Raw genomic sequence first — 15,093 nt, forward strand, 5'->3', positions numbered from 1 at the left:
GCAGGGAGCCTGCTTCCCCCTCTCCCTCTGCTTACCTCTCTGCCTACTTGTGATCTCTGTCTGTCAAATAAATAAATAAAATCTTTAAAAATAAATAAAATCTTTAAAATAAATAAATATAAACAAATCAATATGTAACTACAAATAGTGACAAAGGCTAAAAAGAAGACAAGGCGCTGTGATAGAGAACACCAGAGAAAGAGGGACCTACTTTAGATGGAGTAAGGAGGAGGCCTCCTTCCTGGAGGAGGTTGTGTTTAAACTGCCACCTAAAAGAGGCAAATAAATAAATAAAATCTTTAAAAAAATTGTTCAAAAAGAAAAATTTCTCCAGCTAACAAAACATTTAGCACCAAATTTTTTGCTTATGAACACGAGCAATTCTTTTATTTTCATCAATAATTAGAACAGCATCTGAGCATTTTTAATATTGCCGACAAAGAGAATTAATTGCATTTTGCCAATGATGAATGTTATGACAATTATAAAAATCTGAAAATTACCCTTTTATCAAAGTTGCCCAAAAAACCCTTAAAAATAGTCTAATAAAAATCATAAAAAGCTAATTCTATCTTCTCTATAGAAATGGTAAAGTTGGGCTCAGAATGATACAGTGAGTAACACATGTTTCTAACCTGTGTCGTTCTCTAGGTTCACATAGTCACACAGTTGTAGCAGGGTAGGTTGCCAGTGGACTACTAGGCTTTCCCTATAATGTGTTCCAGCTCAGTCTCTCTTCTTCCTTCAGTTACCCAGAAACAACCATGTGAAAAGAGAGAAATTTAAGCAGCTATGATTTATTTTTTAGCCCTTTTCATTGTAAACCTATTCATTTCCTATTATAATCATTCATAATTTTTTAAATTTTCATAGGTCAAACATGCATGTTTTTTGGATCAGAAATCCCACTGATGAAACACCTCTGTATTTATGACTGCTAGATTTTAAGAAAAATGTATCCAAAACAGAAAAGCTTTGGTAAAAAGCCTCCAGCATTTCCTCTACCACTGTACACTGTTCTTTTAAGGTCTCTTCAATTACTAAGCATTTGTTGAATACTAACTATATACAAGGCAGTGCCTATGATAGTACAAAAATTTGCATTCACATTGCATTTTCCTTAATTTGAGCTATACGATACATGATAATTAATTATAGATAATCTAATTCAGATTACTATTTATCTAACTCTATAACTGAAATAAACAATTGGAAACCAAGGAATTCGAAACTGAGGAAAAGTGGTTGAAAAAATAGACATATACACATGTGTGTGTACACGATTTTCTATAAAAAGATATGAATGATCAGGTGGGGAAAAGTTTTTGCTTTAAGGAAATAGTGACTTAAAACTTTAAGAAAAATTGTCTGTTCAGGGAATACCAGTAAACTATGTAAAATACCAACAGTGAGGGAGGAAAGGATTCCCCTTCATTCTTTAATTTATTCTTTGAACTTAGGGCTTGAGATCTAATAACCTTTATCACTTACAGCCATACACAAAATTGTGAGTACGGTATAAGGCTGTGTTTCTTTTCCAGTTCACCTAGCTATGATATTTGATTTCATAAGTACTGCATATTATTTTATCAATACTTTTCTAGGAGGAATTTTCACCCAAAAGATGGCTTCATAGATCCCTTTACCAAATTAAATATAATGTTGAATCCTTCCTGCCCTTCAACATCTTACTCAGTATAACTACAAATCTGAGTATTCTTTAAGGCAGGTTGACAGCTCTATGGAAAGCAGCTATTTTCATATACTGCTATGCTGCTCTTGGGCCCATGCCATGTTTTTTCTCTTCTATAAGGGATGGTCTATAAAAAGCTGAAGAGAATGTTAAATCTGAGAAAGGCTGGAAACATGACTCACTGGCAAGTTGCTGCAATACAAACAGAAATAAATATCAAATATGGAGTGAAATATAGGGCACTATGTAAATGTCAGTACTATTATTCATTCGTGTAAATAACATTTATTGAAAGCAAGGTGATGAAGATAAATAAATAAAATGTTTTTCTTTACGGTGTTTTGGGAGGAGAAGGAGATGCAGATTGTAATAACAATTCAGTGGAGGAAATATGGGAGCGGGTATGTGGAAGGAGTAGCTAGACTGCCCCAAAGGAATAAGGGATGGTTTCTTAATAAAAATAACTTTTGAGCTAAGAATTTGAACACAAGTAGTAATTTGTTAGGTAAACAGAGAAGAGGGCATTCCAGGGAGAGAGAGTAGCATGTACAGGGACTTGAAAGAGGCTGATTTGTTCAGAGAACAGTAGGCCATTCCATATGGCTAACATGCAGGTGGACAGGGCTCAGATCAAGAAGGGCCTCCAATGCGAGGCAACAGGCTTTGCATTTTATCATCCAAGTTTTTTGAGCCATGAGAGGATTTCATGCAAGAAAGGAATATAATCAGATTTGCATTTTAAAAAAGATCATTCTGGTGCGGTGGTGAATGCTTATATCTGGATACGGGAAATGAGGAAGAGAGATAACTTTGTGATATATTTAATGCACAATTAATAGAATTTACAACCAACTGGTTGTGGGAGGATGATTCAGAAGTTTCTGATGTGGCCATTTGTTGGAGGCTGCTACCATTCACTTGGAGGGGACCACATTGGGATGGTGCATATTTGGAGGAAATGTGACTTGTTTTGGAATCTTGAGTTTGACATACTTGAGGAACATCCAGAAAGAATATTCCAGAAGGAACATGTCTACAAAGAAATTTGGTATATGATCTAGAACTCAGGAGAGAGATCTAGGCTGGAAACTTAGTTTTAGGAATTATTATCATACTGGACATTGTTCTCAGAAATTACCATATATATGAATCACCAAAGTGCTTGTTATATGTAGATTCCTCAGAGGTTTTGGTTGAATGGGTCTGGAGAGAGGCTCAGGAATCAATAATTAAATGTAAGCTTCTCTGGTGACCCGGATGACCTACAGCAAGAACAGGAGAACCTCAAGGAAGTACATCATGAAAGTCAAAAGCAGAAAGTCTCAAAGGAGTAGATGTGGTGACATGTGAACACAGAAGGGAAGTCAAGAAAGCTCGGAACTGAAAGCATCCACCAGACTTGGCAGTCTGCAAGAGGACGCTGGTGACCCAGAACAGCAGGTGAAGTGAGATGATGAGAGCAGACATCACCTGCTGTAGGTAGGAGAGTGACTGCGGTAAGGAAGAGGACGAAAGGAAGGAGGCTTGGCGAGAACGGGAATACCTTGTGGACAGAATTTCAGCTCTAATATCCGAAAGAACTGGTACAAACCCTAAGTCTGCCATTTAATGGCTGTGTTACATAGTATCTTCATGGAACCCATTTTTTGTTTTTAATGTGTTAATCATGTTGATGTTACAGAGCCCTTTGTAGAAGTTAAATATGATATTACACGTGAAAGAACTTTGTAAACTGCTCTTCCAAACTTCTCTATTAACAAAACTATTTGAGTGGCAGAAAATTCCAAGCTGTTCTATGTAGCAGGTGTCCTGCTCATCTTTGTGCACTATGACAAAACATCCCCACCTTCAGCTGTCAGAGTGCTCACCCCCATCAAAGCAGAACACTTTATTTTTTTTAATTTTCATTTTTTATTTAAATTCAAATAATTAACATAAAATGCATTGTTAGTTTCAGAGGTAGAGGTCAGTGATTCATCACTCTTATATAATACCCAGTAAAGCAGAAGACTTTAGAGGGAGAAAGGATCTTAAGTAATGTCTTTTTTTAAAAAAGATTTTATTTATTTATTTGACACAGAGAGAGAGAGATCACAAGTAGGCAGAGAGGCAAGGCGGGGGGTGGGGAAGCAGGCTCCCCACTGAGCTCAGAGCCTGATGCAGGGCTCCATGCAGGGCTCGATCCCAGGACCCTGAGATCATGACCTGAGCTGAAGGCCAGAGGCTTAACCCACTGAGCCACCCAGGCACCCTTACCTTAACTAATGTCTTAAATAGACCAGTACTCTTTCTTTACAGATGAGGATTCAGAGGACTGAGAGGAGTGGAGTTTAAATGATGTGTTCAAAGTCACACAGCTAAGAAATGGCAAAGCCAAGCAAATAATTCAGCCAGACTGCTGACTCACTCACTCTGTGCTGCCCCCTGCCCCTGCATGAAACCTACTTCCTTTCTTAAATCTCTGCCATTTGAATTTTGGTCTTTCTCTTTTACAGCAAAGAGAGAAGGAGATAATTGAAGCTTTGCTGACTAGGGTAGAGGAAGAGGTGTTTAATCTGAACAAGTCCAGGGGTTCAGATGTAAGCTCCTTGAAGACATTTTTGAACTCCCTTTCAAACTTCTTTCCAAGCCTCCAGGCAGATACTGACTGAGTCTAGAACCATAGAGATCGGAGGGATGGCCAGCAGCAGCAGGGTAAGGAGTGCTGCTACATATTCCCCCCAATTATCCCTGTTCATAGCTGAAGAGCTCTCCAAAACATCAACATTAAAAGACTGTACTTTGAGATAGGTCTTGAGTGTTTCACAAGACACCCTTCAGAAAAAAACTGGTACAGAAGGTTTATTTCTATGACAAGGATAGAGAAGCTGCTTCTACAATGTACTTAAATATTTACTTCTCCATCTCCCTTTCTAAGCTGCCCAAAACAGCTTAGATTCAAAAGATTCAAGTCTTTGAATCGCTATGGCTGAGCAGCATGGCAGGCACACCACATATAGTAGGAGCCTCTATATGGTTGTTGAATGAATGAGTGCAACAATTTTATCCATAACTCTCTTAACAACTTAGGCATTAACAGGAAAAAAAAAACCCAAAACCAAAAAATCCTGGGGTGCCTGGGTGGCTAAAATGGTTAAGTATCCCACTCTTGATTTTGGCGCAGGTTATGATCTCAGGGTTGTGGGATTAAGCCCCAAGCCTGGCTCTGAGCTGGCCATGGAGGCTGCTTAGGATTTTTCGCTCCCTCTCCTTCTGCCCCTCCCCCAACATGCTCTCTTTTTCTCTCCAAAAAAAGAAAAAAAAATCCTTAATAAATCAAGTTCCAAATATTATTTTTCTTACCTGTCTTGGACACTTAATTGCCATCCCTTTCTGCCTACATTTCCACTAAGCTAATTGGATCCTCTGTTTTGCCCTTCCTTATAACTTTTCATGATCTACAACACTCTATAGATGACTTGCTAAAGGAATTGTTTACAATATTTTTAATTTCGCGAACTAAAATGTAACAAAATATATAAGGTAATGCAAATATATTTGAAGAGACAACCTAATCAAATCACAAAACTTTGTTGGTAGATTTTAATAAATACTCATATGTATGAAGAGATGTTTCTTGATAATAAAAGAATTTCTCTCTCTCAAGAGTCTCTCTGCTTTCCAGAATTCATGTTTTTCATTCCCTTTTATTAAAAAGGGGGAAAATTGATTTGCTGTTTTCCTAGATGTCACCTTGTTCTTCCTTTCACATATTTTAAGAAACTTTTATTTGAGTTGTCCTTATCACCATATGTATTTCTCTGTTTTAATTGGAAACTCGTTAGGACAATGATTGTCCTCTAAATATCAATGGAGTGATGTTTATTTTTAGTGCTCAATACTTTGGAACCTCTTTTTTTTTTTTTTTTTTTCCTTCAGAGAAGCTGCAATAGTCATAGGATAATACTCCTCTGAAAGGTAGATCATGACATGAGAAATTAAGTAGGCTCAGTATAGAAATACAGAAAAAAATACAATAAAAAGCAGAGGTTAGATATGAGGTTATGGCTGAGTCAGTTACTGAAGAGGTATGGGGAGATAAAAAGGGGATATGTTATTGGGAAATAACTCATTTGGAAGGTGGAGGCACTGGTAAGAAAATGAATCAATAACCATTTGAGTACTGAGTCAAGGCTGGGATGGGGAAGACATGACTCCCAGACTCCTGCAGTGAAGGAGACACACAAGTACATACAATTAAAAAGGCAAAACAGACCAGGATAAGGCAATAAAGTTTCAGACAAAGGGCATTCTAGGACAATTTTTAGAAAAATGCCATTTTATTCATTAAGGATGAATATTATCCAGAGAACTCAACATTCTAATGCATTAAACTGCTTTTATTGGCTCCTTGATGGCATGAGGGCTATTATTTCTCCGAATCAAAAGCATGCCTCATTTTGTACGTATATCTTTTAGTTTTTTATTTACTGCTTTTCTAAACTTGGGGACATACAGAATTGTACTTAAGATTTGAAGTTACAATCTAAACACTGTGAACATGATTTCTTTCTTTTTTTAAAAAATATTTTATTTATTTATTTGACAGACAGAGATCACAACTAGGCAGAAAGGCAGGCAGAGAGAGAGGAAGAGAAGCAGGCTCCCCGCTGAGCAGAGAGCCCGATGCGGGGCTCCATCCCAGGAACCTGGGATCATGACCTGAGCCGAAGGCAGAGGCTTTAACCTACTGAGCCACCCAGGTGCCCCAATTTCTTAAGATACACATGGGAATATTTATTTATTTGGGGGGGCCGGCAGAAGGAGAGGGAATCTCAAGCAGATTCCCCACTATACACAGAGTCCGACGTGGGGCTCCATCCCATCACCTGGAGATCATGACCTGAGCCAATATCAAGAGTCTGACACTAAACCCACAGAGGCACCCTAAGATACACATTTTTAAAAATGCTTTTATGTTTATTTTTTTTAAGATTTTATTTATTTATTTAAGAGAGAGAGAGAGAGAGAATGAACAGCGGGGAGGGGCTGAGGGAGAGAGAGGGAGAAGCAGACTCCCTGATGAGCCGGAAGCCCCATGCAGGAATTGATCCCAGGACCCGGAGATCATGACCTGAGCCAAAGGCAGACACTTAACTGACTGAGCCAGCCAGGCACCCCTAAGACACACATTTTTATTAAGTGAATATCACTTTTTGAAATATGCCTTGTACTAATGAATCTTGTAAAATCAAAGATTCACAGCTAAAAGGAATCCCCGTACAATACACGGCCAACCTAAGGAATTCTTAACAGTACGCAGTCAAAAACTCAAATACTATAGCTGGACTAACAGCAGATTTCTAAAGTTACTATGGTATTAGAAAGATTCAGTTTAGATTTTTAAATTTCTAATGATAGCACAATATAAAGCAAATAGATCTTGATTTTCTTGCTATGTAATAACCAGTGACCAACTGATGGTAATGTGGAACATTCTCTGCTAGTTATTCATTGACTTTAAAAAAAAAAAGGCACTTTTTCCAGAGACTGGGCAGGAGATAAGATGTCAAGAAGTAATAAGTAGCAAAATGAAAGAGGAGAATGCAATGGAACCAAAAAGAGAAAACATTAAAGTGATGTGCTTTTTTTTCCCCTGTGTATGCAGATGGACAGGAAAATTATAGCAGTAATTGCAGACTTCTTTTCACCAAAGACAGGCTGGCCTTAGGGAATTAGACTATGAGAGAAAATGTCCAATGAAACTGCATTCTCATCCAGGCCCCACCTGACTTGCTGGATATGGGTTTGGCGAAGGTCATTTACCCTTTCTGTGCCTTCCTTACCTTAAATGTTAAAAGAGATGGTTTGCTTCTTCCAGCTACTGGAAAGATGAATGAGATAAAGCTTCAGGAGGCACCCAAGACTGGTCAGAAAAGGTGTTACAGGAATTTCAAGTAGTACTATTATTATTGAACTGTGTATCCTGTTGTAATGAGTCATCTCGCTGCAAAGATGCATAAACAATTTCAAGTGTGGCAGAGGACCAGAGATAGAAGAGGCAAGTACTCGGAGATGGTGTTTGGGGAGATCTCAGTTGCATTGCATTCTGCCCTTTGCTTGTTTAAAGAATAAAAAGGGGGTGGAGTGCAGGGGAAATAAGACTTTTAAATTAAGTACAGCAATGTGGCTATACAAACAGACTTTTTAAATACTAGAGCTATTTTGTATTCAGGCTTTGTCACTAAAGTGACCTTGGGCAAGTTATTGTTTCTTTAAACTTCCATTTTTTGCATCTGTAAAATGGGGATTAATTGTAGAATCCATAGGGTTGTTGTGGGGATTTTAAAATGTGCACCATCGCAAATACTCTATAAAGTTGGGCTATCATTTTAATTTATAGGAGATAGGGGACAGAAATTCAGATTGATGAAAGCGAAACTTTAAAGAAAAAATAATAGAAAAAGTCAAGGTTTTATTTTATAAAACATCATATGATGTAAGGGGCCTAAGAAGAGGCAAACTTGTTTTGTCAAGTCTGAGTCTACTCCTATTTCATAGGCCCACAGTAACTAGTCAAACCTTTGATATCTGGCACACAAAACACAAACAGGAAAAGCCTTCCGTGTGCTTTCATAAAACAGTTTTCTATTTTAAAGCGATATATATATTTTTGAAAAACCTCTGATACTCAATAGCTCTAAAAAAACAAAGCCCAGCGGCTGGGTTGCTGTTGTTCTAAAGAGAGAGCAATCTGGAGCGCAGGGATTACGCTCCCGGTGACTCCCGCTCCAGGCTGGGAAGCCTTCGGGCAAAGCCCTGGGGGCAGGACGCGGTTTGTTTTTTTTTTCCCCTCAATCGATCCCGGAACCTTCGTTGGGCGGGGTGGGGGCAGCGCGGGAGGGGCGCGAGGGAGGGGTCTGGCTCGCCCATCCCCCGAGCGCGCCGCGGGGCGGCCGGCGGGCGGCCGCGGAGGATGCGGAGGGGCGGCGACGCTGGCCGGACCCAGCCCGCGCGGCGGGGCTGGCTGGGCTGGCGGGGCTGGCGGGGCGGGCGCCGCCCGAGGGGGTAGGGCGCGCGCGGGGGCGCGCCGGGCCGGGGAGGCGCGCTCCGGCCGCGCTCGCTCCACGCTCCCCGCGCTCCCTCCGCTCGTCGCTCGCTCTCTCCCTCCTCCCTCGGCAGCCGCGGCGGCAGGCAGGAGAAGGCGGTGGCGGCGGCTGGGGATCAGACATGGCGGCGGATCTGAACCTGGAGTGGATCTGCTCCCTACCCCGCTCCTGGACTTACGGGATCACCAGGGGCGGCCGAGTCTTCTTCATCAAGTAAAGAGGGGCGCGGCGCGGGGGGCCTGGGCGATGCGGGAGGCCGGCGGGAGGCGAGGAGGGCGCCGGGTGCGCGCTGCTCCAGCCCCTCCGGCTACCCCGGCGCCCCCTCTCACGCCCGGTGTCTGCCCCTTTTCTCATCCCTGCAGCGAGGAGGCGAAGAGCACCACCTGGCTGCACCCCGTCACCGGCGAGACCGTGGTTACCGGACACCGGCGGCAGAGCGCAGGTAACGCTGAGCGCGGCCGGGCCCGAGCGGAGTTGGGCGCCGCCGGGAGGAGGCGGCAGCGCCCCGGCAGCCCGCCGCCCCGCGATCTGCCCCCGGCCGCCGTCCCCGGGAGGCGGCGCGGTGGGGCGGAGGCCGGCGGGGGTGGCCGCAGGTACAGGGGCCGCGGGTGCGCCGCCGCCGGACTTCTCTGGAGTCTGAACGCTGCTCTCTCCTTCGCCTTTCATCGCCACTAGGAGACGGAGCCCTCCTCCCGGGCCCTCTCCCCCTTCCCTACCTGACCCCCGACGCCCCCGGGGAGGCCGACCCCCCTCTCCCGGGAATTCGAGACCCCGAGTGCTTCCCCCCGCGGCAGCCCCTCAGTCCTTCCGCCAGCACCCCCGCACCTGATCTCACCCTCTCTCAACCTTTAGGAAGCCCTTGCCCACTCCCCTCCGTGCAGCCCGGGACCCTCGTCCGCTGGGATCAGGGTGTCCACATCGCCTCCCTGTTCCCCGGACAGCTGCTTGCAGTCGTGCGGCTTCCTCCTCCCCTTATGTGGGACTTGTGGGGAGGTGACTGAGGAGGAGGAGGAGAGGAGTTCGGGGGTGCTGCGAGTGTCTGTGTGACAGTAGCGCTCTCCCTTCTGCCACCGGAGCCGCCGCCAGAGCCCGAGGACGTATTTGCAGCTGCAGCTGCCGGCCGGCGAGACTCTCGGTCCCCGTCAGCAGCCCGGAGGTTGCACAGACGGCCCGGAGGCGGTGGGGGTGCGAGGGGGTGCCTCGCAGTTGGGCCCTCATCGGAGAGGGTCGGTCGGCGGGGAGGCACATCTCCCCGGAGCCTGGGCCAGCTTGTTGCCATGCCGAGCAGGAGCTGAGCTGCAGAAAGGTGGACTGGAGCCTCCCGGCTGGTCTGGCTTTCTTTGGGCGCTCTTTGTTTACATTCGTGAAACTTGTTTGTCTTTGAAATGTAACATGTGTTCTCTCACTGGCCGGCCTCTGGGTCTCGTCCTGGGAGAGGCTCGAGAACTGTTCGGGTCGGAGGGGAGGCTGGCTTCAGCAGTCCTTCAGAGCTGCCCTCTGGGATACTTTCTCTCCAACTCTGAGATTCTGGGACTCTTAGAGGGGCAAGGATATGGAACAAGCCTGCCTTCTCTATTAAATTCTGGAGTTCAGTGAAGTGACTAATTTCCAAATTTGCAAAAAGGTGGAGGAGGAAAGGGAAAGCAAGCATGGTGAGGTTACATTTTTAAGACATTTCTAACTAATACACTGTCATATTTCTTAACTCGCCGCTGCAGGCTCTGACTTCAATATGCACCTTTCAGTGTTTTGCATATATATTTAAACTCTCATGGCCCTTTTGCCTTATGGATAATAAACTTATTTCGCAAAGGACAATATGGTATTTAAATTATTTAGCCTAATCATCTTGTGGAATTATTTCATGCTTATTTTGGCTATGTGTAATATGAATTTGTATCCTGTTTACCCCCACAGATTTGAGAACATTCACACTACAGAGAAATTTTATTCTTTTTTTGATTTCACATTAATTTTTAAGACATGATTATCGTTTTGGTTTTTGTTTTTTGGTTTTTTTTTCCTGGTTTGGTTTGCTTTTGACTTTGTGGTTTTATACACACATCACTGGTTTTCATTTCAGATATTATGTTTAAATCGAAGCCATTTGTCATTTGCAATGTATAACACATACAATGACCATCATTCACCTGGAACTTCACACATTTAAGCCAAATCCGTAGAAACATACATGTATAGAGTATGTGATACCAGAACTCTTTTCCCCTAATTAAATACTTAGGAAGTTCTTTCTCATCAGTGACACTTCCTGGATGGATTCATTTATGTAGTTGAAAGGTATGGTTTTAAACACACACCTAAGAAGAAGCAGGTGTTGCCTTTAATGCAGGGTTTGATGTTTTTTTTTTTAATTTTTTTTTTTGGCCAGCCATCATGAGTATTTTACCTAGGATTAGAAGGCTTCCCTTGCTTTTTTGGGATGCCAGAAGAGTAGTAGTTCTTTTCACTGATCATTAAAGTATATAATCATGTAAGATAATCTCTAATATTGTTCATTCTTTACTGGTGGCTTTCAATTTGAATCTCCATTTTTCCAAAAAATGATATTTTGTTCACTATGAGTTTTGTTACCAGTTCAACATTTTTTTTTAGAAATTTACTTAACAAATGGAAATAGCTGATGATGAAAATGAATAAGTAAAATGGATTGAAACTTATTTTGCTATCCCATTGAAGTAATACTAACTGTAAAATGTATGTTTTTTAGATTTGCCTACTGGCTGGGAAGAAGCATATACTTTTGAAGGTGCAAGATACTATATAAAGTGAGTTTATTAATTATGATTTTTTCCTTGCTAATTTGAATGTTGTAATTAATCTTCAGTTGAATAGTTGTGTCTCCAGATGTGCTCATAATTTTTTAAGGTCTATCACATAATAACTTTATATAGTGTTATAATTTTGAGAGGAGAGATGACACTCATAGTTTTCTTACGTTATTTGCCTGGACATACATGCATTTGGAAATTAGGTCATCGATGGTCACAATTACATGTTTGGTCCTAGGTGATAGGGTATTATAGTATTTTGTCTTCAGCATGTTAACCATATGTTTTTTTCTTTTAAAGTGAATTCTGTTCATGTGTATTTTAACCACGGCTGTTAATAAGCAAAAGTGATGTGAAGCTAGGTTACTCTTGGATGAACAATGACAGAGCTGAAAGTGAAAACCAACAAATAAATACTAATTATTTCACAAACATCTGTTGGAGCATTGTAATTTGCCTTAGTTTATTTAAATATGTCTAAGTCTTTAAAATACAGATGTTTTATGGTTGGTTGTGATTGAATAAAAGGCTTTCACTAGAGCTTACAAAGGAGAGATGACCAGTCAGCCCTGACTTTTAATTCTAAAGAACATTGAATTAATTTCTGTTCCGGGTTCACTTCGTGGTACTTGGAGACAAATACAATGCTTGAGGTCAGCAGTATGCAGGAAAATTTTTTACCTCCCAAGGGGAAATAAAAGTGGTTTTATCTTCATTTTAAATTAGAAACTATTAACTTAAGAGCTTGTTCTAAAATTTTTTATTTAATTTTAATGAACTGAAGCTTGAAAAGAATGCTTAAATAAAAGATTTGAGATTTCCATAGTTTATTAATCATAACAGATACCTAGCTAAAGCCACCTTTATTTCATTGGGCCCAATAAAGTATTTTACTAAGTGATATTTTTAAGATCACACCATAATTCCATTAAATTATAATTACTTGTATGGTTTTAAAATTTTTCAGAATGATATTTATGTAAAATGTCAAAGGCTATTTATAGGTATTAGGAATGATTGCATTTGGATATAGAAAGAAGGTAGAAGTAAGATCCAGGCATGGAGGATTTCATGATGTGGTTCTCTGGATAATTTTCAGTTGCATCTTTAATTTGGAGATTGTGCTGTACATTATGAGATAGCCTAAAAAATAAAGGCATAAGTAAAGTGCAGCGTCATCAGGTATTTTCCTAGTGGCTATTTTCATTCTGTATTGAAGTGAATTTGTATTGCCAGGGAAAGGGCATTTTTTTGGAGGTAGTCTTGATATTTCTGAAGAAAGTTTTTTTTTTTGATAGAGTTCATTTATTTTTATGCAATAGTTTTACTGTACATTAAGCCTAGTTAATCTTAGAAGAATAGGAGTAACACTGTAATTTTCAGCAATATTTTAATTCCTGTGAATGTGTACATTCTTAGATGAACGTTTTTATTCAGTAGTACAAATGTTATTCTGTTTGGGCTGAAAATTTTTTATTTCAGAACTGAGCCTTTTGAAAGCCTGAATTTTGTTCTACTAGCCATTTTGATTAGATTTTTCTTTTATGTTGACTTAAACAAATTAGGATCTTCTTTGAGTGTCATGCCCAAGTAAGCTTCTCAGGAAAATGAGGACAATATTATAAAAGCTATGATAATTTTACTTTAATTCTGATGACAGTTTTAAATTACTGGGTTTCAATCGTGATATTAATCGTCAGCCAATAATTGTGTCCAAAAGTAGTAATAATTTATATTATGAAAGTAAAATTTGTTGTAAAATTGAGTATGATAGAGAAATATATCACTCATTAAACTTCTTGCAGTAAAATGATTATTGACAAATACATGATTTGCTGAATGGGAGGTGCTACTTTTTTTTCTTTTTGGATGTATCAGACTGATTTCTTTTAAGATTAGTTAAATCACTAATGTGGGCTGTAATTTCCTAGAACTTTTTTGCTTACTTGTATATGAGCAATTAGGGATGCTTTTTCATTCTCATATGATAGGGACACTACTTTTGTCTTAAACTTTGCAGTTTACCAAGACCTTTTGCATATATTGCCATGTCTGAATCTCATTTTAAACGTGAAAGTAGTCAGAAGAATTACTATTTCCATTGTCACACCACATAATAAAACAACGGAAACATGCCTTTGGAACGTATAGGCTGCAAAGACAGCAAGATGAGAAACAGCAGGAACATGAACTATATTTACAGTGTTCAGAGAAGAAAGGATAGGAGTCTGAAGTAGGCAAGTGATTAATGTTGGTGGATGTATTTCTCATTGTTGGTTCTTTCTTAGATGAAGAAAGGAGGTTATTGATCAAATTATAAGAAAGGATGTAATATAGTGAACAGGGTAGGTTTTGTTCTCTTGAGAGGAGAGAAGATAGATCGATAAAAGACATGTTGACCCTCCTGCTATTCCTAATCTGGTGTTCCTGGGAAGTTCCCTTAGCAAGAAGAAAGACCTAAAGAACTTGAGTTTCTACTTTTGTGCCCAAAGGTACATATAACTCTCAGATTATTTCTCTTCTGAACAAATGGTGGCGGTGGTTCAAAGTGGCACACTGCCAAAAACTATTTTTGTATAATAACTTTGGTATTGATCATTGTATCTCTGGAGGTGGTAAGGTGAAAGAGGATTGAAGTGGGGGTAAGTCGTAGCAGTTGGCTGTGTCTTGACCTTCTTAAAGACCTTGGAGCTCAGTCTTCATGCCTTTAAATTAGGCTGGCTGGAAATGGCAACTTCTGAATTCCATCCCATTTTTAAATTTCTCTGGATTTTATAATATTTTGGGAATTTGTGGTAGTCTACAAAATGATGAACTCAAGAGCCAAGAAGACATGATACGGGAAATATGGAAAGATGCTTAGCTTTCCTATGGTGCCAACTATTTTAAACTTTGTATAGGTAACCACAGATGAATATGAAGTGTGTAGTACTAGAACTGTGTGTGCTTTCTTTCTGTTGCTGCATTTTGGGCTTTGTAACATACCTTCCCTGGAGAGCTGCGTGGGAACGGTTAATAGTGCTCTTGTCAACACAGGACCTGATCAGAGTTAGAGTTGTATAGATTTGAATTGGGTAATCAGTTTATAGAATTTTTGAAATTGGTTCCTTAATAAAAGTTTACAGTTAGGTAAAAGAATATATAATACAGAGAATATATTTTACTTTAAATGCATTTGTCCAAAACGTTAATATTTGAAAAAATTATTTATCATAAAGATAAATAATTTTTTCTGACAGGAGTATTTTTTCTGTATACTTTTTTTTAAAAGATTTTATTTATTTGATGGAGAAAGAGAGAGAGAACAAGCACAAGCAGGGGAAGTGGCAGGTAGGGGAGAAGCAGCCTCCCTGCTGAGCAAGGAGCCTGATGTGGGGCTCCATCCTAGGACTCCGCCATCATGACCTGAGCCAAAGACAGCTGCCTAACCAACTGAGCCACCTAGGCACCCTTTTTTTCTGTATACCTTAAGCTAGCCAGCTTAAAACTTATAGTGTCTGTATAAAAACACATATATACAATA

The 15,093-nt window shown here is 40.4% G+C and overlaps 1 protein-coding gene across 19 annotated transcripts in view; it reads left to right on the plus strand.

The window, feature by feature from the left end:
* Positions 1–8,643: 8,643 nt before the first annotated feature.
* Positions 8,644–15,093, plus strand: part of PLEKHA5 (pleckstrin homology domain containing A5) — a 238,784-nt gene continuing 232,334 nt past the window's right edge. For 4 of the 19 annotated variants that reach the window (XM_046011545.1, XM_046011541.1, XM_046011543.1 and 1 more), the window contains exons 1-3: positions 8,652–8,994; positions 9,144–9,223; positions 11,510–11,567. In XM_046011545.1, the coding sequence (XP_045867501.1) occupies positions 8,903–8,994; positions 9,144–9,223; positions 11,510–11,567 (230 nt within the window). In that variant the 5' untranslated portion in view covers positions 8,652–8,902. Of the gene's footprint in view, positions 8,995–9,143; positions 9,224–11,509; positions 11,568–15,093 lie in introns of all 19 variants that reach the window. The other 15 variants (XM_046011539.1, XM_046011538.1, XM_046011540.1 and 12 more) reach the window with 9 other exon arrangements.

The sequence above is a fragment of the Meles meles genome, chromosome 7 (assembly GCF_922984935.1).
Source record: "Meles meles chromosome 7, mMelMel3.1 paternal haplotype, whole genome shotgun sequence".
Lineage (NCBI taxonomy): Eukaryota > Metazoa > Chordata > Mammalia > Carnivora > Mustelidae > Meles > Meles meles.